Source organism: Bufo bufo, chromosome 2 (genome assembly GCF_905171765.1).
Source record: "Bufo bufo chromosome 2, aBufBuf1.1, whole genome shotgun sequence".
Classification (NCBI taxonomy): domain Eukaryota; kingdom Metazoa; phylum Chordata; class Amphibia; order Anura; family Bufonidae; genus Bufo; species Bufo bufo.
Genome location: NC_053390.1, coordinates 400,275,291 through 400,302,185, shown reverse-complemented (window position 1 = coordinate 400,302,185; position 26,895 = coordinate 400,275,291). Strand labels below are relative to the sequence as shown.

At 45.4% G+C, this 26,895-nt stretch overlaps 1 protein-coding gene across 1 annotated transcript in view; it reads left to right on the top strand.

The window, feature by feature from the left end:
- The window catches only part of CCDC171 (coiled-coil domain containing 171), an 84,097-nt gene that overhangs the window by 9,675 nt on the left and 47,527 nt on the right, over positions 1 to 26,895 (top strand). The window contains exons 5-9 of the mRNA XM_040417248.1: positions 1,126 to 1,272; positions 4,389 to 4,481; positions 12,167 to 12,327; positions 15,701 to 15,839; positions 21,095 to 21,197. Of these exons, the coding sequence (XP_040273182.1) occupies positions 1,126 to 1,272; positions 4,389 to 4,481; positions 12,167 to 12,327; positions 15,701 to 15,839; positions 21,095 to 21,197 (643 nt within the window). The remainder of the gene's footprint in view (positions 1 to 1,125; positions 1,273 to 4,388; positions 4,482 to 12,166; positions 12,328 to 15,700; positions 15,840 to 21,094; positions 21,198 to 26,895) is intronic.

Sequence of the window (26,895 nt, the reverse complement as noted above, 5' to 3'; positions counted from 1 at the left end):
TATGAAATGAAGCATGAGATTTGGAACTTTGTATAGGATAAATTGAGATCCAACCCATAAACACATAGGAAGGAACTTATCACGCCCTGTACCCCACAATGCTGGCCAGAAAAAGCCGCCAAAAAGGATTTAGTGACTTTTTGGGGTCACCTGTGCACAAACGTAGCGACTGTTTGCCTTTTTACCCTGCTCACTCCAATTTTGAAAAGTGGTTGGGGTGTGGTTGGCTATGTTATTTATTTTCACTTTAGATTTATCACAGCGACTATTTTCTAAAAAGTCAGTAAAGAAGTCGCAAACTCACTCCAGTAGGAGGGTTAGGGTCTATTCACACGTCCGTATGTGTTTTGCGGATCCGCAAAAACGGACACCGGCAATGTGCATTCTGCATTTTGCGAACCGCACTTCGCCGGCACTCTCATAGGACATGTTCTATTTTTTTTGCGGATGCGGACAGCACATTCCGGCCCCATTGAAAATGAATGGGTCTGCACCTGTTCCGCAAAATTGCAGCATGGATGCGAACCCATTTTGCCGACGTGTGGATGGACCCTGGAGTAGTATTTCGGGACAAAGGTGTTAGGTTTAAAGATTTAAAGATGGAACTATTCCTGTGTCTAGATGCTGATAATAGGATACATCCACACAGAGTGTATACGCAGAGGATGTACCGCCGTGGATTTACGTGTGGAAAACGCGCATTGTTTTACTGTACCGCAAATTCCACTGCAGAATTGCGGGAAAATCAGCCCTGTGTTGGCTGTACCCTTACAGTTTCTTAAAGGGGTTATCCGATCCTGTAAACATCCCCCGTAATGCCTGGGTCCCTCATACAGAACATACTTACCTGGTCCCCGACGCCTGCATACGTCCAGATCCCTGCTTGGCTGCCGTGCAGATCACAACGTCCGGCGTTTGGGACTGCAGCCAATAGCCCCCTTGTATCATGTGTGACGTCACCTGCTAGGGGAGCACGTCACCGTTTCAGCCTGATGTTGTGATCTGCACGACAGGGAGATGCGGCGGCCGTGCAAGGGTCTGGAGGGAGGCAGGCATCGAGAGCCAGGTAAGTAAGAAAGTCCTTAAGGTGATAATATATAAATCTTGTAATCTTTTGTTTTTTAGAAAGAAACCGTGGTCACCCAGGAGCTGCACCAAAGATTAAATGAATTGGATAGAGAGAAGAATAGCCTATTGGATACCGTGAGGAGACAAAAGAGTGAGATTGCATTTGGGCTGGAAAGAGAAGACCGACTGAAGCAGGAACTTGAGGTAAGTGTTCCTAACCTAAGCCTGATGAAGACACCTAAATAGTCTCTAAAGTTTGCTATTGCTCGCCATGTTTTCATTTAGCCATTAAAAGGTGTTAAAGAGATTCCGTTACCAACATTTGCCCTATGCAAGTAATGCTACCATGCTGTTGTGAGGTCAGACCACTCCATTTTCTATGTCCAGATGTTTATTCTATATGCAAAGTGCCCAGCAGGGCGTTTCCAAATGTTCTAAGAGCCCAAGCCTGCCCATTCACAGAGCCCACTACTTCCCTCATGTGCTCCTAGCTGCCTGTGACATCACTGACGCTCTCCTCCTTCTGCTGGTGACATCGTCTCCTCGCTCTGTGACTTGGCCTGCTCATCGTAGTATATAGTAAGGACATCAGCTACACTATACTTGCTGCGCATGCACTTCACCGCTGGCATCTTCACTGCGAGACCACGACGCTCCACTGTGAAGATGCTAGCAGCGCTGCCCATGCACAGCAAGTATAGTGAGGCCGATGTCCTTACTATAGACTGTGACGAGTGGGGAATGCTGTCTGCTCAATGCCGCAGACAAGAATAGGACATGCTCTATCTTTTTTGCGGGGCCGTGGAATGGAAGTACGGATACGGACAGTGTGTGCTGTCCACATCTTTTGCGGCCCTATTGAAATAAATGGGTACCGCACCTGTTATGCATGATGTTCACCCATGCAACCCAACAGACCTTATTGACTTATAATAAAGTCCGTTCCATCTTTTTAAGGGGAGGAATAATGCTGCAAACTGCGCTATTCTTCCCGTGAAATATGAGCTGTAAAGTAGTTAAGAAGTTGTCCCTTGATTAATGTAAAAAATGAGAATCAGACATCATATAGTACATGACAACCGCTTTCTAACAAAGCTAGAACCAGTCCTGTACCTCACATGGATCCAGAGATCTCCACATTCAATGCTCTGCTAGATTTATATCAAGCTGAAAGCTCAAGGGGATGGCCCATAACTGTCACAGCTTCTTACAGTAGATCTGGCTGGTGGCAGTTGAGGGGTGAAAATGAGCATGAGCGTCCACCTCATCATAGTGAACAGCGAGATAAGGAAAAGAACAAACCTCAAATGGCACAATTCAGCTATATTTTATTGAACAACTCAGGCACTAGATACATTTTTAATTGCATGCATTTACAAAAGTATTCAGATCCAGGGGCTGGCTTGAAAAATTTTAAATATTATTCATGGGACAACCCCTTTAACAGCAAGGCCCTGCCCTGGGCACTTGCAGGAGCAAACCTTGCAGCATAAAACTTAATATTCACGCTACTCCTGATGAGAAAATCTCCACAAAAGGTATGTTTGTCCTGCGCTCCTCAGCTCCTACCTAGTACTATCAGCAGATTAGCATGGCCAAAAGTGTTGAAAGACTTACTTTAATGTGAACCTGTCACCATGACCTGGAGAAGGTGATGCTGAACAGATTGATATATAGTTTTATGAGAAGAGACAAATAGCTTGTAATTTGTTAGTTTTAATCCCTGCTCTTTCGGTCAGGGAAGGCTGTTAATCACTAAGTACGACCACCCATCGTACTCCTAAACTCAGAATTAGCAGAGATTTAACTGAATAAATTATACTGCATCTTTTCCCATTGGCAGATTCATTTGAAATAGACTTATATAAGCTAACATTGACAAATATGACCAAGGCTTATAAAGCATCTTTGCTGATCCCTCATTTAGGACCCTCTGCTTGTAGCCAGAACGGATGAATGGCTGCAGAGAACATCTCTTCCCCATTATCCATGTACCTTTATTGGTTATCCATGTACCTTTATTGCCAAGTCAGCAATTTCAGAAGCTTATATAACTAAACTGGCCATGATACAAAAAGCAATGTATTTAGGTGTATGCTATGATGTTCAGTAATCTCTGGGACCAATAATATATCATGCACACTTTTCCTGCTGAAGAACCTCTTTTGTTCAGTACAAATGTAAATGTGTCACGATGGGGAGTAGGGGAAACCCCCCACCGTACAATGTTTGGATTATAGGGTAGCAGCTAAGCCTGGAAACAAGGAAAAGGGAGCTGGTTACAAACTAAGCATCCCTAAATCTTATCCCTGATCTCTGGACTGTATGAGCCGCTCTCGATGGTAGGGGGTCTCATACTCTGGAACCTGGGCCCTCCTGATCCTAACGGTCCCTGCAATATCGCTTCAGAAGGTGGAGACAACCGATTCCTCCATGACACGGAGGAAACTGAGTCTCCAACAGGCCTAGCAACAAAGGGGAAGAAATCAGCCAGCAGTGGACGACACAACAACAGGTAACACAACAGGTAACTGTCCAGAGACAGAACACACCACTGCCAACAGGACCAACATGGACACCTACCTGACACAGCTGCAACAGGAACTCGAGCCGTCAACACTGCTACCACTGGATCCTGGAAATACGCATTGGCCCAAACACACACACTAGGCAGGACCCAGCACAAACACCAAACACAGAATCCAGTAAAAACAACCTGGACCACCATGAGGCATGAACCATGGCGGCACCAGGCCGATGAGCTTGTAGTTCCCTCTCCAGGGAACTCCAGGGACCCCCTTCTAGAGGTAAGGACATACAAAGGATATGTCTGGCATCCATGCTGAAACACCAAACAGGCCAGACATGAAACACCAAACCAGACATAACCACAGACCCCAAACATACAACAAGTGAGGTAGGGTAACAGCAACAGACACAAAGGGGTGACATTGATGTCCCATAAGGTGGCCCTCAAGGACTGGGCAGATGGAAAAGCATCAGCTCCTCAAGACACTAAAGACAATTAGACCTCAGGCTCACAACTCAGAACAATGAGTCAAGAGGCCACACCCAGCTCCACCTTGCACACACATTAACCCCATACACACCAGATAAAAAGGGAAGGGAAACAGCCTTAAAGGGGAAGTGCACACGCATGCATAACAAACAACAGGTTGCCACCGGCAACCATCTTGCGCGGCGAAAGTGTCAGGGCAAACTACCACCAAGCCTGTTATTTACAGGCATTTTCGTGTCATCTATAATCATTGATTAAAGGAGCAATATCTGTTCTTATGTTCTACCTTGTTCTCCTACAGGCTGCAGGTCAGAGAGTGAAGAGGCTGGAGGAGAGCATTGAAGCCGAAAGAGCAGCACATCTGGAGTCCAAGTTTAACTCTGAAATCATCCAGGTAGCTCAAAAATTGCAAAATCTCTGTGATAACTAGAAATTAGAGATGAGCGAATTTTTCGAAAATTCGATTTGGCCGGTTCGCTAAATTTTTCAAAAGAATTTGGTTCGATCAGAATTTATTCGAGGTGAATTGCGTTAAAAATGGCTATTTCCTGGCTGCAGAGAGCCTTTACAGGGTTGTAGAACACTGTGCCTTGCAGTAACGCTCATAGGGAGTCTGCTTCAGTAGTGAAATAATACTGTGAGTCCGTATGACATGCAGATGACAGGCGTCGCTCTTAGAATCACTTCACACATCATTTATTAGGGCAGTCACAGGGCCAAAACTGACCAAATAACTCAAGTATGAACTCATTCTTAAAGGTCAATGTTAGCGCGAAAAGAAGCGCACTCCTTTTACACCGTCGTCAGCTTATTCAACATAGATGTCTACAGAACCTGTTCTATTAAACGCTTATACAAGTAGAGCCCCCCCCCCCCGACAGAGTGGAGAAGGTGTCAGCAGTAAGTTTGTGTTGACGTCACTGATTATTTTGCCCTCCCTCTGATCTGTCAGAACAATAACCCCCCAAAAAACGGATCCTGTCTGTTGAGCATCCTCCTTCACTCGGTAAGCATTTGGTCAGTAATCCATCAGTATTGCTAATGCCCAAAAAAAACAGGAGTGGATCCAAAACAGAGATGACACGTGAATGGAATATTTGCTTGTCTTCTATGTTTTGAACCGACTGCTACTTTTGGCTACCAAATCACAAGCCAATTCTGATGGGACCATACAGGTTTTACAGCTGCTACACAGACAGGATCCGTTGTGCGTCTCATTTTTCCTTCCTTCTGACAGATCAGAAGAATGGTCAAATAAATGATGTCAGCCAGGCCGAAAGGCAAAATAGTGGCCCAGTCATAAGGTGGGGAGGGTGGCAACAGCATGAGGAGACTACAGAGTAGACCAATGACAGTGTGGAGGTGGCAGCAGCAGCATCAGGAGACCACAGACTGGCAAGGTGACATAGTGTGGAGGTGACAACAGAATCAGGAGACCACAGAGTGGCAAGGTGACATAGTAGGGAGGTGGGTGGCAATACGAGTACCAGATGAAGATGGTGGGTGAAAGAAGAAGCACTTGGCATCAGATGTGTGGCATCAGGCGGGTGGCAGCTTCAGAATAGTAGCTGAGGCAGGTAGCCAGAAGAAACCGGTCTCTTTTGTCAGCATCAGAAGACCACAGAGTGGTAAGGTGACATAGTGTGGAGGTGGCAGCAGCATCAGGAGACCACACAGTGGCAAGGTGACATAGTGAGGAGGTGGCAGCAGCATCATGAAACCACAGAGTTATCTGGTGACAGAGTGGGGAGGTGGGTGGCAATACGAGTACCAGCTGAAGATGGTGGGTGAAAGAAGAAGCACTTGGCATCAGATGTGTGGCATTAGCCGGTGGCAGCATCAGAATAGTATCTGAGGCAGGTAGCCAGAAGAAACACCGGTCTCTTTTGTCAGTGTTGGTGTGGCACCATGGATGATCTAGTCTGATGCATCAGGCATTGGTGGGTGGAAATCCTGGCTGATCCACGCCTGATTCATCTTGACAAATGTCAGTCTCTCCACATTTTGGTTGGACAGGCGAGTTCTTGGGGTAACTATGGCCCCTGCCGCACTAAACACCCGCTCTGATGCCACACTACTGGCCGGGTAGGACAGATTTTCCAGGGCAAACTCTGCTAGTTGCGGGCACATTTTCAGTTTGGCTGCCCAGTAGTCCAGCGGATCTTTAATGTGGGGGGGCAGAGTACTGTCCAAGTATGCCACCACCTGCTGGTTCAGGTCCTGCTCCAGGTCTAGCTGCTGCTGCTGGTGAGTAGTTTCTTCACTTGGCGGGTGAAGAAAGCTGCTCATTAGACTCTAGACTCAAGTTGCTGCTGATGGAGCTGGAACTGCTACCATTCAAGATCCGCTGGGTTGCTGGTCAAAACACGACCGCTAGATGACACCGGGAGCTCAGGCCTCTCACGCCAACTCCTGCTGCCATGCCCCCTTACTCTGCTGCGACCTGTGCTTGCTCCAAAAATATTTAGGCCTCTGCCACTCCCCTGTGCAGGGCCTGGCACTTCTCTGTCTGATATACTGTTAGATCAAATAAGTAAATAAAAAGTCTGTAATTTTCTCACTTCACCACACAACGGCAAATACTTTTTTTGTGCCACTAATACACGCTAAAAAGGGCTTTAGAACATATAACTGCACCGCCGAACAGCAAATATATTTTTCTTTTTGCTAATAATACACGACAAAAAGGGCTTTAGAACATATAACTGCACCGCTGAACAGCAAATAGGCCCTTATTTTTTCCACTTATACACGACACAAAAGGCTTTAGAACATATAACTGCACCTCTGAACGGCAAATATATTTTTCTTTTTTCCACTTATACACTCTACAAAAGGGCTTTAGAACATATAACTGCACTGCTAAACTGCAAATAGGCCCTTATTTTTTTGTACTTATACACGACACAAAAGTCTTTAGAACATATAACTGCACTGCTGAACGGCAATTAGGCCCTTATATTTTTCCACTTATACACAACACAAAAGGCTTTAGAACATATAACTGCACTGCTGAACGGCAATTAGGCCCTTATATTTTTCCACTTATACACAACACAAAAGGCTTTAGAACATATAACGGCACCGCTGAACGGTAAATATATTTTTCTTTTGCACTAATACACGACAAAAAGGGCTTTAGAACATGTAACTGCACCGCTAAACGGCAAATAGGCCCTTCTTTTTTTCCACTTATACATGACACAAAAGGCTTTAGAATATATAATTGCACCACTGAATGGCAAATATATTTTTCTTTTTTCCACTTGTACACTCCACAAAAGGCTTTAGAATATATGACTGCACCTCTGAACGGCAAATATATTTTTCTTTTTTCCACTTATACACTCTACAAAAGGGCTTTAGAACATATAACTGCACTGCTAAACTGCAAATAGGCCCTTATTGTTTTGCACTTATACACGACACAAAAGTCTTTAGAACATATAACTGCACCGCTGAACGGCAAATAGGCCCTTCTTTTTTTCCACTTATACATGACACAAAAGGCTTTAGAATATATAATTGCACCGCTGAACGGCAAATATATATTTCTTTTTTCCACTTATACACTCCACAAAAGGGCTGTAATTTTCACACTTCACCACACATCGTTTAATAAGCCCTTTTTTCCCCACTAATACAAGCCAAAAAATGCTTTAGAACATATAACTGCACCGCACAAGGGCAAATAAGACATAGAAATATGTCCTTGTAAAAAAAAACGTGTTAATGGCTGTATCAAACAGCACTTGCACCTAGGGGTGGGCGGTATAGGCGATATAGGCAATATGCGATATAAATTTGGGCCACGATATGGATTTTCGCTATATCGCCAGACCGCGATATGATTGCGCTCTCTGCGCGCACCATTTTCTCCTGAGCCCGCCGGCCGGCACAGTGGAGGGAGAAGGAGGGAGTCCCTCCCTCCCCACTCTGCGCGGCTGCCGCTGAACACTAATGAGGAGAGGACAGAGTAGGAGGAGGAGGGGAGGGACTGTGGCCGGCCATATCCCACAGGGTCACCCTCCTCCCCCCCTAGTTCATTGATGGCAGTGGGCAGTTCCGATCGGAGTCCCAGCAGTGTAATGCTGGGGCTCCGATCGGTTACCATAGCAGCCAGGACGCTACTGAAGTCCTGGCTGCGATGGTATGTTAGTGAGCAGCATTATACTCACGTGCGCCGTGGCCGCCGGTCGCTCCTTCTTCTGTCTTTGCGGCGCATTGCTAATGCTTATAGCATTAGCAATGCGCCGCACAGACCTATGAGAAGAAGGAGCGCCCGGCGGCCACGGCGCCCGTGAGTATAATGCTGCTCACTAACATACCATCGCAGCCAGGACTTCAATAGCGTCCTGGCTGCTATGGTAACCGATCGGAGCCCCAGCATTACACTGCTGGGACTCCGATCGGAACTGTCCACTGCCACCAATGATGGGGGGAGGAGGGGGACCCTGTGGCCACTGCCACCAATGATTAATACTGGGGAGGGGGGGTGGGTTTGAGTTACCATAGGGGGGCAGATAAGAGGCTGGGGGGGGAGCAGATCAGAGGCTGGGGGGGGGAGCAGATCAGAGGCTGGGGGGGGAGCAGATCAGAGGCTGGGGGGGGAGCAGATCAGAGGCTGGGGGGGGAGCAGATCAGAGGCTGGGGGGGGAGCAGATCAGAGGCTGGGGGGGGGGAGCAGATCAGAGGCTGCGGGGGGAGCAGATCAGAGGCTGCGGGGGGAGCAGATCAGAGGCTGGGGGGGAGCAGATCAGAGGCTGGGGGGGAGCAGATCAGAGGCTGGGGGGGAGCAGATCAGAGGCTGGAGGGGGCACATGAGAAGCTGGGGGGCACATGAGAGGCTGGCTGCCATGGTCGCGTGGCTGGCTGCTTCTCCTCGTCGCGTGGAACAAAACATCCAACAACTGGGGGGATCAGTCAATAGCAGACCGCGACGGGAACGAGCCTCCCTAGCATCACGGGTGACGCTACGGAGGCTCGGTCCTGTCGCATCCTGCTATTAGCTGTTCCTCCACACTTTGGCCGGATGTTTTAATCCGCATGACGGGGAGATGCAGCGGTGGCCGTGCGGGCATCAGGAGCAACACTGGTGTCGGTGAGCAGGGTAAGTATAACCTGTATGCAGTAACCCGGGGATTTTAGGGGGCATTGTAGGGGTTGTATAACCGCTTTAAATAAGTGTTTTTGAGGTCAGGAGATCAGCCATATTCTTATCAGTTTATGATTCAGCTTTTTCTGTGCTTTGGAGTCTAGTAGACCTGGTGACTGACCACTATCTCTAGATGCAGTCATTCATGGAAGGACCCCTAACTCAGAATAAACAGAAATTAACTAAATAAAAGATAAGTTATACTGTATCTTTTCCCATATTCCACTGCAATTTCGGTGTGGCAGATTCACTTTAAATAGACTTGGGTATTATCCGCACTCCGCATTCTCTATGGGGACTGAATGGATGCAGACAGCACGCTATGTGCTCTCCGCATTTCTGGAGCACGGCCCCGATCTTCCGGTCCGCAGCTCTGGAAAAAAATAGAGCATGTCCTATTCTTGTCCGCAATTGCGGACAAGAATAGGCATTTCTATGGGGGTGCCGGCCGGGTGTATTGTGGATCCGCAATGCACTACGGACGTGTGAATGGACCCTTATATATACAGCTTAGTTATATAAGCTGTAGTGGATGGTGCGATGTGGAGCCTAAAAGTCTAAAGTTCAAAACATTGTTACTATTTTGCTCATCAATGTATGCCCATGGGTTTCTTAAGGCACCAGCAGGGGCAGTGATAGGGGAGTGTCTATGTAACTAGCTGGTGGGAGGAGCTATAAACTAGCTGGGTGTTAGGGGCAGTTATAGGGGAGTGTCCATGTAACTAGCTGGTGGGAGGAGCTATAAACTAGCTGGGTGTTAGGGGCAGTGATAGGGGAGTGTCTATGTAACTAGCTGGTGGGAGGAGCTATAAACTAGCTGGGTGTTAGGGGCAGTGATAGGGGAGTGTCTATGTAACTAGCTGGTGGGAGGAGCTATAAACTAGCTGGGTGTTCTTAGGGGCAGTGATAGGGGAGTGTCTGTAACTAGCTGGTGGGAGGAGCTATAAACTAGCTGAGTGTTAGGGGCAGAAATAGGGGAGTGTCTATGTAACTAGCTGGTGGGAGGAGCTATAAACTAGCTGGGTGTTAGGAGCAGTGATAGGGGAGTGTCTATGTAACTAGCTGGGTGGGAGGAGCTATAAACTAGCTGGGTGGTGTTAGGGGCAGTGATAGGGGAGTGTATGTAACTAGCTGGTGGGAGGAGCTATAAACTAGCTGGGTGGTGTTAGGGGCAGTGATAGGGGAGTGTATGTAACTAGCTGGTGGGAGGAGCTATAAACTAGCTGGGTGTTGTTAGGGGCAGAGATAGTGGTGTGTCCATGTAACTAGCTGGTGGGAGGAGCTATAAACTAGCTGGGTGTTGTTAGGGGCAGTGATAGGGGAGTGTCTATGTAACTAGCTGGTGGGAGGAGCTATAAACTAGCTGGGTGTTGTTAGGGGCAGAGATAGGGGAGTGTCCATGTAACTAGCTGGTGGGAGGAGCTATAAACTAGCTGGGTGTTAGGGGCAGAGATAGAGGAGTGTGTATGTAACTAGCTGGTGGGAGGAGCTATAAACTAGCTGGGTGTTGTTAGGGGCAGAGATAGGGGAGTGTCCATGTAACTAGCTGGTGGGAGGAGCTATAAACTAGCTGGGTGGTGTTAGGGGCAGAGATAGAGGAGTGTGTATGTAACTAGCTGGTGGGAGGAGCTATAAACTAGCTGGGTGTTGTTAGGGGCAGTGCTGGAGTTACATACAGGATGTGAAACCAGAGTGATTTGTTTATATGTGAAAATGGGTCACGAGAGTCCAAATTGAAAAAAAAAAGCATGGGGAAGTTGTACATGATGTAAGTAATTGCATGAGCACATCAGTTAAAAACCATAGGGATCTCATAAAATCCCTTTAATGTTTGGAAATCATTTAGGCTGAGTTCACATCACGGTTTAGCTTTCCGTTCTTCTTATCTGTCAGAAGAAGAGAGAGAGAGAAAAAAGCAGGGTCTTGTAAAAAAAAAAAACCGGATCCTGTTGCATCAGTTGTCATCCTTTTGAGCCATTTCCGTCTGAGATCCGTTTTTTTAGACGGAAACAAAAGTACTGCATGCAGGACTTTTTTTCCCTGGAAATGGCTCAAACGGATGACAACTGATGCAACAGGATCCGTTTTTTCTTTTTACAGTATCCTGTAAAAACGGATTCTATGCATAACTGATGGGTCCTGTTTATTTTCTCTCTGGCTACATGCACACGACCGTATGTGTTTTGCAGTCCGCATATTGAATGGGTCCGCATCCTATCCGCAAAAAACCCGGAACGAACAGAGAAACAAACAACGTTGGTGTGCATGAGGCCTTTCTCTCTTCTTCTGACGGTTTAGAAGAATGGAAAGCTAAACGGTGACCTTACAGCCATCTTCTGACTACTGGCAGTTGTAGAGTAGATGGAGTGGCACTGCACTTAACAAAGCAAATCCCTCTTTGTTGTTGAGGAGAACGTCACCGGAGTACTTGGCGGGAATAAATGCGGTGTTTAGCTGCTAACAATGGTGCTCAGCCCAACGTGTAACCAGATTGTTACTGTTGCAATATACTTGTACATGAAAGAGACAAAGGGCGGCACTCACCAGTTCTTGCAGAGGTAGTTTCTTTATTTCGTATCAAGGTGAGGTCGGGAGCAGACTACATACATGTGTACATCAGCAAGGTTAGGCGATGGGCGTTTCACACATCAGTGCTTCGTATGGGCCATGCAAAACAGCCGTCGCCTAACCTTGCTGACGGGCCAGACGAAGCACTGAGGTGCGAAACGGACGTCGCCTAACCTTGCTGATGCACACATGTATGTAGTCTGCTCCCTACCTCACATTGATACGAAATAAAGAAACTACCTCTGCAAGAACTGGTGAGTGCCGCCCTTTGTCTCTTTCACGTACATCTTATGACTGCTGTTGTGTACTGCAGAATCAGGCAATGGAAAATGAATAAGCTACTGCTCTTTTCACAGCTGCGCATTCGGGATCTCGAGGCGTCATTACAAGTGGAGAAATCTAACCAGGCACAAACCTCATCAGATTTGGACCTTATAAAAAGTCAGTTTAGAGAAGTGGAAAAAGCCTACGGCAGAGAAAAATCTACTGCAGAAGAACTGGCAGACAAACTGCACAAGTAAGTGTAACAATAATGGCCGACACCTCCGCAGGCATTGCATCTCTCCACAGCCCAATGTCAGATTGGAGAGTATGCCTTAAAGGGGTATTCCGGTAGGTGCAAGTTATCCCCTATACTCGGCTACCTGGAACTCCCGTAGAAATAAATGGAGCGGCCGCTCTGGTCATTTTAGGGAAGCAGCAAGGGCCCTGCAGGGGGTATGGGGCCCCCATTCTCATAATCTGTGGGGGTCCCAGCAATAGGACCCCCACCAATCTGATAGTTATCCCCCCCCCCCCCCATCCTGTGGATAGGGAATAACTTGTACCTACCGGAACACCCCTTTAAAGGTAATTTCTGGTATTTTAAAGGGGTTATCAAACAAATTTAAAACTGTATTTGCATCTACATATGGAGGACTTTCACAAGTGATGGCTGCCGGCGCGGGATCAGCCAGGTAAGTAATCATCACTTTAATGCAAGAGGATTCCCTGTGTTGTCTGGTTTCCTCCTGAAACTGGGCAACCCCTAGAGTCCCAGCACCATATATATGCAGAGGCCTGAGACTGCGACCAGTTATAACGCTGATAGCAGCGATTTAATCAAATGTGACCACAACATTTAAATGCTGGAAACCCAGAAGAAAAGCGCTTCCAGGCCAGGAATGGCTCCCCGTTCAGGGGAGCCGTTTCTTCACTCTGATGCGCTGGGTCTCTCTGAAGAGGCCCTGCGTATAAGAGCTGTAGTTCCTAGTGAGGCCAGCAGGTGGCAGGGCTTCATGGGATAACTGCAAACCAGGCTTGCATTGTAGTACTATTGAACTACCATGTAAGCTAAATGTGACCACAACATTTAAATGCTGGAAACCCAGAAGTGAAGCACTTCCGGGCCAGGAATGGCTCCCCATTTCGGGGAGCCATTCCCTCCCTCTGATGCACTGGGTCTCTCTGTAGGCCCAGCATATAAGAGCTGTAGTTACTAGTGAGGCCAGCAGGTGGCAGGGCTTCATGGGATAACGGCAAACCAGGCTTGCATTGTAGTACTATTGAACTACCATGTAAGCTAAATGTGATCAGAAAATCGTATATCCTAGCTTCCTGGGGGCAGGGGGCTAAAAAAAATGTAATTATTTTTTTTAAATATTAAAAAAAATATAAAAAATAAATACAAAATAAACAATAAAAAAGCATACAGATCATAGGCATCTCTAGATCTCAAAATGACTGAACTATTTAAAGAGGACCTTTCACCGATTCTTACCCTATGAACTAAGTATACAGACATGTGGAGCGGCGCCCGGGGATCTCCCTGCACTTACTATTATCCCCGGGCGCCGCTCCGTTCTCCTGCTATGCCCTCCGGTATCTCCGTTCCCTAAGTTATGGTAGGCGGAGTCTGCCCTAGCGCTGGCCAATCGCATTGCAGAGCTCACAGCCTGGGAGAAAATAACCTCCCAGGCTGTGAGCTCTGCGCTGCGATTGGCCAGCGCTAGGGCAGACTCCGCCTACCATAACTTAGGGACTGGTATCTCCGCCTACTATAACTTAGTGAGCGGAGATACCGGAGGGCATAACGGGAGAACGGAGCGGCGCCCGGGGATAATAGTAAGTGCAGTGAGATCCCCGGGCGCCGCTCTACATGTCTGTATAGTTAGTTCATAGGGTAAGAATCGGTGAAAGGTCCTCTTTAAGTTTAAAATATTTATCCTATACGACGAATGGCGTAACGGAAAAAATACTTAAAATGGCTGATTCACCATTTTTTGATCACTTCCCTCACCAAAAATAAAAATTTGATAAAATGTGATCAAAAAGTCACACACACTCCAAAATGGAATCAATTAAAACTACAGCTCGTCCTGCAAAAAATAGACCCTCACACAGCTCCATAGACATAACTATAAAAAGTTTATTGGGGTTAGAATATGGCGATGAAAGAAAAAATGATTTCTTTTTAACGTTTTTTTATTTTTTTCAGTATTTAAACTATATAAATGTGGTATCGTTGTAATCAGGGGTGAGTGAATCATGTCTCCATACAGCATTAAAATGTATGTGCTTTGGCGAGGCAAAATTCGTTCAGTCTGAAGTCGTGCGAGACTTCGGTGAATAACTTCAGGCTTCAATTCTGCAACTTTAAAAACATTTTAAAACAGAAATCCAAAGTTGGCTTCGGTACCAAGGTACCAGCCGGTACCGAAGCCCAATTCGTATTCCTGTTTTTAAAATGTTTTTAAAATTATTAAAGGGGTTGTCTCACTTCAGTAAGTGGCAGTTATCATGTAAAGAAAGTTAATACAAGCCACTTACTAATGTATTGTTATTATCCATATTGCTTCCTTTCCTGGCTGGATTCATTTTTCCATCATATTATACACTGCTCGTTTCCATGGTTACAGACCACCCTGCAATCCATCAGTGGTGGTCGTGCTTGCACAATTGGGGAAAAAGCACTAGCCTATGTGCGCTCCCATGGTCCCGGCCACCAGAGAGGCTGACCCTTTTTCCTATAGTGTGCAAGCACGACCACTAAAGACAGATTGCAGGGTGGTCTGTAACCATGGAAATGAGAAGTGTATAATGTGATGGAAAAATAATTCCAGCCAGCAAAAGGACACAATATGGACAATTACAATACATTAGTAAGTGGCTCATATTAATTTTCTCTACGTGATAAATGCCATTTGCTGAAGTGAGACAATCCCTTTAAGGCTCCATTCACACGTCCGCAAATGGGTCCGCATCCGTTCCGCAATTTTGTGGAACGGGTGCGGACCCATTCATTTTCTATGGGGACGGAACGGATGCGTACAGCACACAGTGTGCTGTCCGCATCCGCATTTGCGGAGCGCGGCCCCGATCTTCGGGTCCGCAGCTCCGCAAAAGATAGAACATTTTATATAGGGGTGCCGGGCGGGTGTGTTGCGGATCCGCAACACACCACGGACGTGGGAATGGAGCCTAAGGCTTTCACCTTTGCCCATCCCTCTTAGCCTTCATAGTTTAGCTTCTCCCTTGTCATTAGGTGACTAGCTTGTTAATGGGACTTCACTGCTGATCAAAAGTGAGGTGATCTGTCAAAACCCTCTCCACTAGAATTTGAGTTAATTAAAGGAGTTGTCAGGGGTTGGAGTTGTGGTGGTTGGTGGCCTTAGTGGTTGAATCACCATCAATACCATCGATGCTCTTCATAACACCTGAATAGAATATCTACCACCTTGGCTGAAGAGGACAGCTTAATGGTCAGTGTTTTCTGGAGAACATAGCTGAAAGTGTATTTTTCCGAAAATGGTTAGGTGTATGACTGTCACAACTGGTGTATCTTAGATAGTATATGTATGTGGAGATCTCATGCATCACCTGTTTATTTTATTTTTTCATCTAATTTCCAGATTGGAGAAGGAATATTCCTATATGGTAAATGAGTTTAAAGCAGAAATGGAGAAGCGAAACCAAATGATTACAGATCTGTCCATGAAACTCAAGACTTCGGAAGAAAGCTTGGCTGTAATGGAAGAGGACCTGGAAAAGGTGAAGATTAGTGATCTCTTCATATTACACAATGGGGAGAGGAGGGTTAGGAAGTGTAGATTTTTGTTTCTAAAGAAAACCTACCAGTATAGCTTCCAAAACGCAGACATGTGCTAATCTACATGACAAATATTGTATTTGATATCTACTGCCATCCTTTTTTGCATTGGGGCGTACTAGTTTGTTTCCAAGACATCTGATGGCGTAAAGACTATGGACACATTCGGGGGCATTTTTTTATGATTGCATTTTACTTATTTGGCCTAAAAATCACTTTTTCAGTTAGTTTTTAATAAAAATGTTCACCTGTTTCTGAGTTACAGGGTTAAAAATCAGTCTGTTTGCTTTGAAAAATCAGTCTGTTTGCTAAAATCAGTCTGTTTTTAATAAGCTCATAAACACTCAGAGCTCAATTATTTTTAAATTAGTAACAGGATGGCTTAAATAAGTGTTTATGAGGTCAAGAGATAAGGACTACACATGAGTTGTCAGATTCAAAGAAAACAGACTGCGACAGCTTGTAAACAGACTGATTGTTAACCCTTGTAACTCAGAAACGGCTGAACAATTTTATTAAAGACCAATTGAAAAATGACAAAATAGATTGCTGCACCATATAACGCGGTGATAGAGACCATAACAGAAACTTGATTGATCCCTTTATGAAGCTACCTGCACACATTGCGGATTACATGCAGTTTTTCTGTGCGGATTCTCGTGCAGGAAAAAAGCTGCGTAATACAGTACCCACAAAGTGAATGGCATTAGACAAACCTCATGTACACATAGATTTTTTATTTTTTTTGTTCTATGTGGAAATTGACCTGCCGTACAAGTTTTGAAATCGTCAGCATATCAATTCTTTGTGCGTTTATTTTTTATTTTTTTCGTGCGGATTTCATCCTTTTCAATGCAAGGGTGAGAGCGACGGAAAATCTGCATCAAATCTTCACCAAAAACTGCAAGCAACATGTGGTTTTTGGTGCAGAAACGCACAGAAATCCACATGAAATACGGCACAGAGTTTCTGTTTGGAAATCCGTAGCGGTGCACAGGTAGCCTAATCAGTGGGGTTGTCGGGCTCTGTTGGTGTCCATCGTGTGACGGTTCTGTCTCTGGCTTGCATTGAGTTATTCTGCTCCTATGACAGTTTGTGAACAAAGCCTTACTAATTCTATAAAATGGCGGCAATTGTAGTACAGTAACCACACCTAATAAATATTAAAGGGAATCGGTCAGCTCCGAAACACCCTCTAAACTACAGTAATCTGTGTATAGTGTACATGATGCTGGGTCCAGTTATGTAATTTATATCATCATATTTACATGCATTCAGACGCTTTGCTCCAACAAACCAGCAGTAAAATGCCATAAGAAGACTCCTCCTTGAGTTTTTTCTGCTCCACTTTACTTGATTATAGCCCTAATACTGCATATGTGCCATATAAATGTTGTAGTGGGTCAGCCCCATGCTTGGGTCCCCACCCCAATGGGCTAAAACGGATAACTGCTCTGTAAGAACATCTTCAGCTCTGGTTACCTGCCGCATCCACATATAACATGGACAGCCAGGCATTTCAATGATTTGACAAGTAATGACAGTGGCAGTAGGAGACATGTGTGGCTTGTGCTTCCCCTGAAGATAACGTCTGGATTAGGGCTGCACGATATGGGAATTTTGTGCGATTGCGATTAGGGCCCTAAAAATTGCGATAACGATATGCGATGCGATATTTTAAGGGAATTGTGCTAGAGGTTTATTTGCTTGGATTTTCCCATATGAGCCGCTGACGCGGCTGGGTATGACATAGTTATAGGGGATCTGTGGATGGCACTGTTGTGGGGGATCTGTGGATGGCACTGTTGTGGGGGATCTGTGGATGGCACTGTTGTGGGGGATCTGTAGATGCGCTGTGTTGTGGGGGATCTGTGGATGACGCTGTGTTGTGGGGGATCTGTGGATGACGCTGTGTTGTGGGGGATCTGTGGATGACGCTGTGTTGTGGGGGATCTGTGGATGACGCTGTGTTGTGGGGGATCTGTGGATGACGCTGTGTTGTGGGGGATCTGTGGATGACGCTGTGTTGTGGGGGATCTGTGGATGACGCTGTGTTGTGGGGGATCTGTGGATGACGCTGTGTTGTGGGGGATCTGTGGATGACGCTGTGTTGTGGGGGGTCTGTGGATGACGCTGTGTTGTGGGGGATCTGTGGATGACGCTGTGTTGTGGGGGATCTGTGGATGACGCTGTGTTGTGGGGGATCTGTGGATGACGCTGTGTTGTGGGGGATCTGTGGATGACGCTGTGTTGTGGGGGATCTGTGGATGACGCTGTGTTGTGGGGGATCTGTGGATGACGCTGTGTTGTGGGGGATCTGTGGATGACGCTGTGTTGTGGGGGATCTGTGGATGACGCTGTGTTGTGGGGGATCTGTGGATGACGCTGTGTTGTGGGGGATCTGTGGAGGGCGCTGTGTTGTGGGGGATCTGTGGAGGGCGCTGTTATGGGGGATCTGTGGAGGACGCTGTTATGGGGGATCTGTGGAGGACGCTGTGTTGTGGGGGATCTGTGGATGACGCTGTGTTGTGGGGGATCTGTGGATGACGCTGTGTTGTGGGGGATCTGTGGAGGGCGCTGTGTTGTGGGGGATCTGTGGAGGGCGCTGTTATGGGGGATCTGTGGAGGACGCTGTTATGGGGGATCTGTGGAGGACGCTGTTATGTGGGGGATCTGTGGAGGACGCTGTTATAGGGGATGTGTGCTATGACACATAGGGCCATGAGGGGGGGCAGCATAAGACATATAGCATCTTATGCTGGTCCCCCTCATGGCCCTATGTGTCCCCTCATGTGTCCTAAACTGCGCAAATAACTGGCTTTGTGTGTAAAGTATTTTACTAGTGTGTAAAACAAGCTCTCTCCTATTGATAACATGGCCGCCTCTGTACTCACTGTCACGATGAATGCACTACAGCGAGCGGCAGCGAGCTGGCCGGCGGGCGCGTGACTGACGTCACTTAGTAACGCTCCTCCCACTTCAGGAAGCAGGAGCGTTACTAAGTGACGTCAGTCACGCGCCGGCCGGCCCGCTCGCTGCCGCTCGCTGCAGTGTATTCATCGTGAAAGTGAGTACAGAGGCGGCCATGTTATCAATAGGAGAGAGCTTGTTTTACACACTAGTAAAATACTTTACACACAAAGCCAGTTATGTGCGCGGGGCCCCTTCATATATAATCGCAGCATTTTCGGGTCGGCCAAATCGCCATATCGCATTTGCTGATTATCGCGATTCGATTATTTTTTCGATTTATCGTGCAGCCCTAGTCTGGATCTTTGGTGATCAGCATGCCATGCTGGGGTTAGACAACCCTGTTGATAAACTTTTCAAGACCTCTTACATAGCCTTGAGACCATATATTTGTATGTAAAGCTGCTATGTAGAAGGGTCAGTGTTAATATGGCTGGCAAATTATGGGATGTGCTTAATTTTGGGGTCTCTCCTCTTTTGTCTCTCCTTACCCCTCAAATCCTGACTTAGGCCCCTCACCCAGTTAAGCCAGTACTCTCTGCTCTGCACTGACTACGGGCAATCACCCCGAAACAGCTGTCTGCAGATGAGCTGCTGGCTTAATTAATCTCCGAGTCATGTCTCAAAACCTAGTTAAAGGGTCAAACATTGACTTATAGGAGAGCTGCCTTATATCTGGTGACGTTAGAGGCAGAGCTTGTTAAGAGATCATTTGCATTCCTTTCTTCCCAGAATTCTAGAGGAGCATGTATGGTCTATACGTCTCCTCACGCCAATTAAAGCGCTCTCACCAAGGAGAGACAGTACCTCCCCAAATCCTGACTTAGGCCTCTCACCCAGTTAAGCCAGCACTCTCTGTTTTGCACTGATGAGGGGAAATCACCTGAAACAGCTGTCTGCAGATGAGATGCTGGCTTATTTAATATCCAAGTCATGTCTGAAAGCCTATTTAAAGGGTTGAACATTGACTTATAGGATCGCTGCCTTATAGCTAGTGATATTGGAGGCAGAGCTTGTTAAGAGCTCATTTGCATGTCTTCTTCCCAGGATGTGCTTATGAATTAGAAATATGCTGCATTTGAGACATTCTGTTCTCCATACATCTCTTATCCCATAACGATTAATTTATTCTGGTATATTATGCAAAGCATAACATTTTTCTCAGTTGAATCATTTACAGAAATGTTTCTGTGTTCAGATACAGTATTACATGCATGTTATGACGCCCCCTGGTGTTCTTTTGATTGTCTCTCAGAACATCCACCTAATGTGTTCAATGCTTCTGATCAGACATTCTCAGTAGCTCAGTCCCACTCCCCTGATCCTCTTGTCCCTGGGCGGTGGAGTGATTCTTGCTATTGTATCAGTCAGCCAATAGAAATGTGTGTTCTAGAAGCGACATTTTACCCCCGGTGAAGTTCTGAGAGTGAATAGAAATAACAGTAAGGTGCCTGATAACAGGTATGTAACAGTAATATCTAGATCCTGGAGTATTTTTACTCAATATCAATAAGTTGATATTTAAAGGGGCTTTCCCCCCAAAAAAATTCAGTTTCACTGCATCGGCAGACTGTTGCTTCTCAGTGAATCGGTTACAGAACTGCTCTAAATGACTTGATCTGTAGCCCTTATCCTAACAGCTTATAAATACTCATTTAAAGGGGTTTTCTGACATTTTACTGGGGATAGGTCATCCGTATCTGATCGGTGGAGGTCCGACATCCGGGACCCCCGCCAATCAGCTGTTTGAGAAGACAGCAGCGCTCGCATTAGCGCCGCAGCCTTCTCTCTGCTTGTCCTAGGCCAAGTGACAACTCATTCATGTGTCACGTGGCCTAGGAGCAGCTCAGTCCCATTGAAGAGAATGGTGCTGAGCTGTGATACCAAGCAGTGCCACTATACAATGTACGGCGCTGTGCTTGCTAAGCTGTGAGTACCAGTGTCTTCTCAAACAGCTGATCGGTAGAGGTCCCAGGTGCCAGACACCCGCCGATCAGATACCGATGACCTATCCTGAGTATAGGCCATCAGTGAAAAAAATCTCAGACAACCCTTTTACTCGCGAGATAACCCTTTTAAAGTGCACAAAGATTTAGTATTTCAGCCTATTTCTGAGCATTACATCTAGTGAGTGTGTCATATGTGCTACAGTAGGCCATAATAGTTTGTGTAATACAAAACATTGCTCTATATTTAATAAAGAAATGTAATTTTTATTGTCAATCAGAGCAAAAAATGCCAACTGTCCTTAGAAGAGGCTTATGGATGTAACGTGAGAGAACTGCAGACACTGGTGGAAAGCTTTAATACGCTAAGCCATCGTCAATCAGGTTAGTTGAAGGTCCAGTGTGACAGATGCATCTGCCAGTGTTTTAGAGGGACTCCATTGTGGGAATTGTACAGATGTCTCCTTCAAGCACCTTCCCCACACTTTCTCATTTGATGACATGACTGAAGTAGTCCTCACAGCAGTCCACTACTCTGACTGCCCAGGTAAGACGGAAGGGAAGAAGACCTGCTGTTGTCAGTCCATACGTTGATTTACAAGTTGTATAATTTGGGAGAACCATCAGGAGAGGGCACACAGGTTAGACATTGAATCCAACAGAGAAAAAGGTCTTCTCAATGTACCTGCAAAGGGAACAGATGTTTTCATGGGGCTGAGCCAAATTCGACAGCTCATGTAAGGTCGTGGATACATAAAGGTTATGTAGGACACTAAAGACTTAACAAGACACTTTCTGGTTCAGCATATTTCACATTGTAGTTTCTTTTATCTTTTATGCCTAAATTAAAATGACTCAACATTGTCAGAAAAAATAGACTAGGACAGCTTTTTTAATCCCCTAAATTCCAAAGTATTTCATCCCAAGGCATATACAAAGTCTCCCAGTCTGTCTCTTTAGATATCTAGCACCTTCATTCGGGGAGGTTTATCATGAGAAGGTCAGTTTTGCAGGTGTCTGCTTTGCTTTGCATGTTTGATAAATGTGGTGCATTTTTAAGTCTAACACTTTTGTTTAAAATGTTACTCCACTTTCTACTTGACTCCTATACTGGAGTAAGGGCTGTATCACACCAACAGCAGGGGTGTAGCTATAGGGGAAGCGGCTGCTTTGGGGCCCTGACCCAGAAGGGGCCCATCCAGGAGGAGGAGGAGGACTAAAGGATTTGGTCAGGGCCCCCTCAACAGTATTACACAATGAAATTATATACAGTGACAGTATAGACAGTGTATAAAACGGATGGAACAGCTGCCTGGTCTGAGAGAGCGATCTTTACTAACCACAGTAATGGGGGCGACATGAAAGGGAGGGGTCGCTAAAAAATTACTGGGGGAGGGGGGCCCCATTCAAACATTTGCTGTGGGGCCCAGTCATTTCTAGCTACACCACTGACCAACAGATTATCTGACAGATTTTCTGACCAATCATTGGTCAGATGGCTGATTACACACACAGATCTTTTGTTCTACACACCAATTATTGGTCTGATTGGACAGAAATTGGTCAGATAATTTGTCGGTGTAATACTGCCATAAGACTGCAACAATTTATGCAACTTTTTAAATAGCTGAAGGTGGTAAATGTGTCTTAAAGGGGTTATCCAAAGTCTAAAACATGTCCCCCAATGCCCAGGCCCCTCATATAGATTATACTTGCCAATCTCCCCGGCCCCCACCTCTCTCCTCATCTCCCCGTCGCACGGATCAAAACATCAGATGACAGGAGGAGCAGGGGACGGGGACGAGCCTCCCTAATGTCACCCGCGATGCTGGTAGATGCTGCGTGCAGGGTTTAGGATGTGGGTGCTGGGTAACCGGGTAAGTATAATGTGTATGAGGGGCCCGGGCTTTTGGGGGCATATTTTAGACTTTGGATAACCCATTTAAAGGCATTTTTTATTAGTGCATTCTACTTATTTTGGATCTGATACAGAGGATAGGTCATCAGTAGTAAAATCTCGGAAAACCCTTTGTGACTACCTTAAATTGACCTTAATTCAGCTGGACAGGCTAACCATGCCCACTTCCTCAACCACTTTTCAAAACTGGAGTGAGTGGAGTAAACATGCAAAATGTCACAAAATGTTATGCAAATAAGCCCAATAGGTCACAGAATATAAGAGTTCAAGGTTTGATAAATTGCTCCTATATCAGTGATGGTCATATCCATGACCAGCAACGATAACCACGGAAGGTGACATTTTGAATGTTATGATAGGCTCATATCCACTTGTAAAAGCAATCTTTCTGATAACTTTAGATTTGTGAGTTTATATATCATTTTTAAATTAAAGGGGTAGTACAGGATTCTACTTATTTTGGGCTAAACATATTTATTTGTCAATTGGTCTTTATTAAAAATGTTCAATAGTTTTTCCTCTTCAGCTTTCAGTTTCTCTGCATCGGCAGACTGTTGCTTCTCCTTCTCAGTGAATCGGTGACAGAACTGCTCTGATGCCTTGCTCTGTAGCCCTTATCCTAACAGCTCATAAACACTCGTTTAAAAGGGGTTTTCCTTGGTCGTGGAGGTCCGGCACCAGGGAACTCCTCCCATCAGCTGTTTGAGAAGGCACCGGCGCTCCATGGATCCAGAGATCTCCAGATTCATTGCTCTGCTAGATTTATATCAAGCTTACAGCTCAAGGGGAGTGTCTTTTCTGCTGCAGCTCAGGGGGCGTGTCCATGCTCTCCCTATCACAGCTCAGGAGACAGTTAAGGGTAAAACTGAGCATGTGCGGCCATCTCAGTGAGCAGGACAAAGAAATAGGAAAAAGAACAAACAGCAGGTGGCACTATACAGATACATTTTATTGAATAACTTAGTTGCTATTCAAATATTTTTATTACATGCAATTGCAAAAGTATTCAGATTCAAGTGCTGGTTTGAAAACTAATATTTTTGGTGGGATAACCTCTTTAAGGAAGTATCTATTCAGAATGAAGCAATGGACCACTAATTGAAAGATATAATTATATTCAGCTATGCTAGTCCTACAGGGCATTGTACCTGGGTTAACAGTGAATTTCCTGGTGACAGACTCCCTTTAAAGGGATTGTACATCCCAGGGGACCTTTTGATCAGATTCCCCCAGCGTGGCCGGACCTGAGGAAGGAATCATGCTTACCTGATCGACGCCGCTGGGTTCTGGCTCCTTCGCTTCTGTCTCAATCACTAGCCGCAGAAGTGACATGTCCCCCGTGAATCACCTGACTCAGTGACATGATGCATGTGAGACACATCGCCCCTGGGGCCAGGTGACCCGTATAAACCCAGATTTTGCTGATTTTCCATGTGTTACCACTGTGTTATTTGCTAAGTATATTACTCAGGAATTGTAGATTTCACTTTTTTTTCCTGCTTCAGTACTGTTTATCTCATGGTGACCTTGGATGTTATCTTGTATACCATTTTACCCATCAGTGGTGTTTTGTTCCATGTTTTCATGGTTTTTATCCACATGTGTCAATAAATTATGTCTTATTTTTGGAGGTGCGGCTTAGTTATGGTATTTAGCATAAACCCAGATGTTGACACAGGGAGACTACACAGACCCCTTGAAATGAATAGGTCAGGATTCAGTCCGGATGCTACGGGTTCACTACATGCATCGCATATGGACGGGAAACTCCCTCATCTGAAAGAGCCCTTAGGCCCCTTTCACACGGGTGTTGCGGGAAAATGTGCGGGTGCGTTGCGGGAACACCCGCGATTTTTCCACGCGAGTGCAAAACATTGTAATGCGTTTTGCACTCGCGTGAGAAAAATCGCGCGTGTTTGGTACCCAAACCCGAACTTCTTCACAGAAGTTGGGGCTTGGGATCGGTGTTCTGTAAATAGTATTATTTTCCCTTATAACATGGTTATAAGGGAAAATAATAGCATTCTGAATACAGAATGCATAGTAAAATAGCGCTGGAGGGGTTAAAAATTATTATTATTATTTTTTTTATTTTTTTTAAACTCACCTTAGTCCACTTGTTCGCGGCCCGGCATCTCCTTCTGGCTTCATCTGATCTCTGTGCAGCAACAGGACCTGTGGTGACGTCATTCCGGTCATCACATGGTACGTCACATGATCTTTTACCATGGTGATTCACCATGGTAAAAGATCATGTGACGTACCATGTGATGACCGGAGTGACATCATCAAAGGTCCTTGAACTATAATTAATGCTCACCACAGGTCCTATTCAGTAAAGGGGACAGAAGGAGATGCCGACATCGCGATCAAGTGGATTAAGGTGAGTTAAATGATTTTTTATTTTTTTTTAACCCCTCCAGCGCTGTTTTACTTTGCATTCTGTATTCAGAATGCTATTATTTTCCCTTATAACCAGGGAAAATAATACAGTGAATAGACTGTCACCTAGCAACCATGCGTGAAAATCGCACCGCTTCCGCACTTGCTTGCGGATGCTTGCGATTTTCACGCAACCCAATTCACTTCTATGGGGCCTGCGTTGCGTGAAAAACGCAGAATATAGAGCATGCTGCGATTTTCATGCAACGCATAAGTAATGCATGAAAATCACCGCTCATGTGAACAGCCCCATAGAAATGAATGGGTCGGGATTCAGTGCGGGTGCAATGCGTTCACCTCACGCATCGCATCCGCGCGGAATACCCGCCCGTGTGAAAGGGGACTTACAGTTGCTATCAGGCAAAAAAAAAAAAGATGAATGGAAAGTAATAGGAAAAGATAAATCGATTGCATACTAGATCATCTGTTTTTTCAATCAGTTTAACCCCTAGAGTCCCAGACGATTTTTCGGAGCCACAATTTTTATATATTTTTTTTCATTCACATAGCTGTTTTCTGCATATTGCATGCGATGTAGTGGGAAGCGGGGAAAAATTTAGTTGAATTGGAAAAAAATACAATTCCGCCACAGTTTTACGGGTTTTGTTTCTACATAATTCCCTATGCGGTAAAATTGACCTCTGCCCTTCATTCTGTTGGTCAGTATGGTTACAACAATACCACATTTATACTGTTTTTCTTGTGTATTAATACTAAAAAATAAAAAAGTAAAAACTTACGCTATTTGCCGTAAGGGATAAATATTTTTATCGTTTAGGCATTTTGGGACACAGCGATGCTCATTATCTTTTATTTTTCTATTTTTTATTTTAATTTTAGGGAAAGGTGGGTGAATTAAGTTTATATGTGGTTTACACTAATTCAATAGAACTGCAATCTTTGATCTATTTCCGATTATCCTGTGGAGCCCTGTAGGCGTCTGAAACGCTGAGTCTCTTCATAGATACCCAGCACATCAGAGTGTAGGAATGGCTTCTCCGATTGTCCCGGCTGGGGGTGCTGTTCCTGACGCACACTTGACCACGGCATCTAAAGGGTTGAATGTCCGCGATTGGCTTAATCTCAGACATCTTCTGTTTGAAACAGAGAACTGGAGGCTATGCCGCTTGCAAGCAAGTGTCATATTTAAAGACACTCCTTACGTCGTACATGTATGCCTCTGGGACAGAAGGGGTTAACTGATCCATAAAAATAAAAAAAAAACAATAAAGAAACATTGCTATCTCCCAGCTAACACACCCCTTGTCCATCAATTCAACCAATCACAGGTCACTTGCCTTGTTTCCAGGTGAAAATGCTAAAACTGTGTCCCCATGTGTCATGTCAGTGGGTCATGTGACTTCACCTCTGCGGCCAGTTCCCTTGTCAAACTGGATGTTGATGAGGGGGGAACTGGAGAGATTCAGCTGCGGCGAAGGAATCCGGGTGCAGGGAGCAGGTAAGTATGCTTTCTTCTGCAGGTCTGGCCATGTAGAAGGGGGTGGGGAGTAAAAATACTTATTTCAGGAAATATGGTTTTAATTTTATTTTTAACATGAACACCTTTTTAAAACGAATTATTTTTAGTTCAGTAGACTTCACAATTCGATCTGATTGCTTATACAATGCTTTGGTCTTTCAGCATATTATATATTTTATCTCCGGAAGGCAATCCAGAGGCAGGCTTACTAGGCACATAGCCATGGCACACCTGTGGGCCTT